We start from the raw sequence: 3,678 nt of genomic DNA on the forward strand, positions 1-3,678 counted from the left end.
TATGGTTTTTACCTGATCTCGGATCAGTTTTTATATATTTTAACGAGACATTCGTGTAATAATTAGGGGTGGGAATCTTCAGGCACTTCATGATCCGATTCGATTCCGATTCTGGGAGTCACGATCCGATTCCAAAACGATTCTTGATCTACATTTGAATCATATGGGAACGTTAGGGGAACGTTCTGTGTTTGCTGGGTTCATATTTAATGGTATTTTATTATTTATATTGCATTTACAATGTATTGTACTTTCAATAAACATTTGCAATGGGCTTTAAAGCTGTTTATATGCATGTTTTGGCCTAAGTTTTTGTTGCATTTACACAGTTTTGGCAGGCATCACTAGCGTGTGGTCTTTTGAGAACTTTGAAATGATAAATCATTTTGCCAAGCAGTTGAGTCAAAGCTTCAAAAAGGTTCGTTTCTCATATCACTAATGAAATGTATTAAACATACTAAATGTTTCTTGTTATTCCAAGCATTATCGTCCAAATAGGGAAATAGGGCTAGTAAACCAATGATATCGAAAGATAATAAATAAGCAATTACAAATCTGATTCTAGACTAAATGTATATCTATAGGATATGTGCATTTTATGCAACTGGGGAAATGACACAAAATCCCATGAACATAAGGCATTAGTCAGACATCTGTCTGACACAGTAATTATGAGGTATATCTGCCTCAACATGCCAAACAGTAGCAGTGGTTGGATGTTTTGACACTGATATGCATCATGATGCTGCCCAATGTTATCCGCTTGGAAGTTGAGTCATTGGATTTTGGTAATTGAGAAGTTTAACATAATACATGTGATCCATATAAAATATCCACCACACTACAAGTCAAATGTTTCTACTGTATTTGTGTTTGGGTGATCTAAAAAAAAATCTTTTGATTTAAGGGTTTGTGTGGAAATGCTTGAAATAGCTTAACTGATAATGACAGCTAAAACTTTCATTGATGTAACCAAATGTATTCAGGTTTAAGGTTTAAACTAATTTTTTAAGTAGCCGAAATTGTTTCCTTTTCTTTTAAACAGAGCTATTGTGTAAATATACAATCATTATTTTTTCAACACTCATTTTGCAAGTCAATATGTGCATCTGTGAGTCAGCGCATTTTTATTTCTATCATTTCTATCCTGCATTTCTTTGGAATCATTTGGTTCACTTATTTCTCTCACTTTCCCTTCTTTCCCCCCTATTTCTATCTCACTTATATTCCCTCCCCCCTGCTTCGACAGGCAGAAATGTGGAAATTCCGTTGCAGCATGACTGCTGGGAAATTTCGGTGGGACTGGGATTCCCGTGCGCACGCTTTATAAAAGAGAGAGGAGAGGCTTCACTCATCACACTTTCACTAGAGCTCCACTAGCACTTAGTACTTTCTCTCAAAGCTCAACTAACTACTAGAGCTGAATTTATTTTGCATTTCCTACCTATTTATTACACTAGTAAATTAATTATGGCATTTTTACCCAGAGCTCTTCTTCTGTCGCTGATGGCAGTAGTTTGTATTGAACTAAGTGGAGGTAAGACATTAATGACACTTTAATATCTTATGTTATAGTCAGGTGTTGCAGGAATTTTGTGTATTTTTTTGCATGATGCAGAGAGCTTTTTATGCAGAATCTCTATCTTCTATTAGAATCGTGCATTTCAAATTAATCTTTTTATGCTTTTCTATGTTCACAGTTCTAGCTGACGGACCTGACAGGTGTTGGTGTTTGAACACTTTGAAGAAACGTGTCCTAAGAGAAGAAATTGAAGAGTTTTCTATTTTTCCCAGAAGATCAAAGTGTGACAAAGTTGAAATCATGTAAGTGTCAATCTGTTAACCTGCATGTAATAAAAAAGCTACATATCTATAGGGATATCCTTAGATGCTCTATAACTTTGTTTGTTATATACATTTACATTAGCAGCCAAACAGTTTGTGAGATGTTTAATTTATCATATGCAATTTATAGGTCTATTTTTGACTAGTTTTCCAGTTTAAAAAATCCTTAAAATAAGAGAAATTTGGTTAAGAGGCAACACTATTAAGTGTTTTAACATGTTAATACTTATGACAAAATAAATGCGTTAAAAAGTCTTAAAATGTGTTGCTTCTCAAAGAAATTGTCTTTGTTTTAAGGATTTTCAGATATTCTAATTGCAAAAATACCATTTAGACAACTTAAGGTTTTATACATCATAAATCTGCATATAAATCATAGAAGTTAGAGTGCATCTTATTAATGTGCTGCATTTTCAATGTTTGCAGACTGACACTGAAACCAGCGAATAACACAACTGAAGTTGTTCAGCGTTGCTTAAGTCCAGAGACAAAACAAGGCATGAACCTGCAGATTTGTTGGAACAGGTACAGACATTTTATTATGTCACGTGTGTTTTTCAATCAGTAATAATCAACTAATACTATAATAACCACAAATCTAATAGACACAGCTATAGTCATGCTCCTTCAAATGTAATGTTATAATAAAAATAACTAGAGATTACTATGAGAGTCAATATGTTAATTTGCTTAATGTTCTTAGATAAACATTATTCTGTGGAGAATGTTTATGCATCTTATATATTAGGTGTTATATTAATGTGTACTTTTTGTTTAATTTGCAACAGGAAGAACGTCAACAACACATCCACATTTAAGATATCCAACTGCTTCTGAAGCCATAACTGAAAGTGCATTAGAGAAGGGGAGGACAGAAGGGGGGATCTGGAAACTTTAGAATCTCTGTGTGTGGAATTCCATGCTGTCACATGACCCGCGCTGGCCAATCAGAATCCGGGGATTGAGTGTTGGCCTCATGCAGCTGATGGGAAATCACAGAAGCCCTGAAAACACCCGGAGTACTGCCAGTAACCGCCGAACGCAGATGTTGTCGGCAAAAGCATTTGGATTAGAATTAACTTGCTGAATGACTGAAGCACTGAATGTATCATTACTCCAAGCAGTATTTAAATCACTGTATTTAAATGGTTTTATAAATTAACTTATTTTATAGTGTTATGTTTTACCATTTATGTCTGCCTTCGGCCTGTGTGATGTATTAGGAGTAATTAAGAGTCACATTACATTATTTCTTTGACATAACACATGAAGTATTTTTAAGGCTACCTAACAAAATATTTTTATAATGCAGGCTACTTTTGTACCGTTTTGTAATAAAAGACAGTTTCAAGTTATTTTGGCATGTTTATTTTCCACATCCATTATATTTTCCACTTGATATGAGAATATGTGCATGATTAATTATACAGGAAAACATGCTAGTTAGCTGTACAGAACTGATATGTGTCCTAGGACCACAAAACCAGTCTTAAGTAGCACGGGTATATTCGTAGTAATAGCAAAAAATACATTGTATGGGTCAAAATTATCCAATTTTCTTTAATGCCGAAAATCATAAGGGTATTAAGTAAAAATCATGTTCCATGAAGATATTTTGTATAAATTATCAAAGCATAATTTTTAATTAGTAATATGCATTGCTAAGAACTTCATCTGGACAACTTTAAAGGCACTTTTCTCATTATTTAATTTTTTTTGCACCCTCAGATTTCAGATTTTCAAATTGTATTATCGTATCGTATTATTCTATCCTAACAAACCATGCATCAATAGAAATCTTATTTATTCAGCTTTCAGATGATGTATAAATCT

The 3,678-nt window shown here is 33.6% G+C and overlaps 1 protein-coding gene across 1 annotated transcript; it reads left to right on the top strand.

The window, feature by feature from the left end:
- The first annotated feature begins 1,338 nt into the window (after nucleotides 1-1,338).
- On the top strand, nucleotides 1,339-3,200 carry cxcl18b (chemokine (C-X-C motif) ligand 18b). Its single transcript, XM_073842914.1, has 4 exons — nucleotides 1,339-1,537; nucleotides 1,701-1,824; nucleotides 2,272-2,370; nucleotides 2,634-3,200. Exons 1-4 carry the CDS (start codon nucleotides 1,471-1,473, stop codon nucleotides 2,680-2,682), a joined length of 339 nt encoding a protein of 112 aa, XP_073699015.1. The 5' UTR covers nucleotides 1,339-1,470; the 3' UTR covers nucleotides 2,683-3,200.
- The last annotated feature ends 478 nt before the right edge of the window (nucleotides 3,201-3,678 follow it).

This window comes from Garra rufa, chromosome 6, assembly GCF_049309525.1.
Source record: "Garra rufa chromosome 6, GarRuf1.0, whole genome shotgun sequence".
Classification (NCBI taxonomy): Eukaryota; Metazoa; Chordata; class Actinopteri; order Cypriniformes; family Cyprinidae; genus Garra; species Garra rufa.

Bases quoted from the DNA above. Each gene is read 5' to 3' on its own strand.
- cxcl18b (XM_073842914.1), top strand. From the start codon at position 1,471: ATGGCATTTTTACCCAGAGCTCTTCTTCTGTCGCTGATGGCAGTAGTT. The intron at 1,538-1,700 runs GTAAGACATTAA...CTATGTTCACAG, and splicing joins TTGTATTGAACTAAGTGGAG to TTCTAGCTGACGGACCTGAC. The intron at 1,825-2,271 runs GTAAGTGTCAAT...CAATGTTTGCAG, and splicing joins TGTGACAAAGTTGAAATCAT to ACTGACACTGAAACCAGCGA.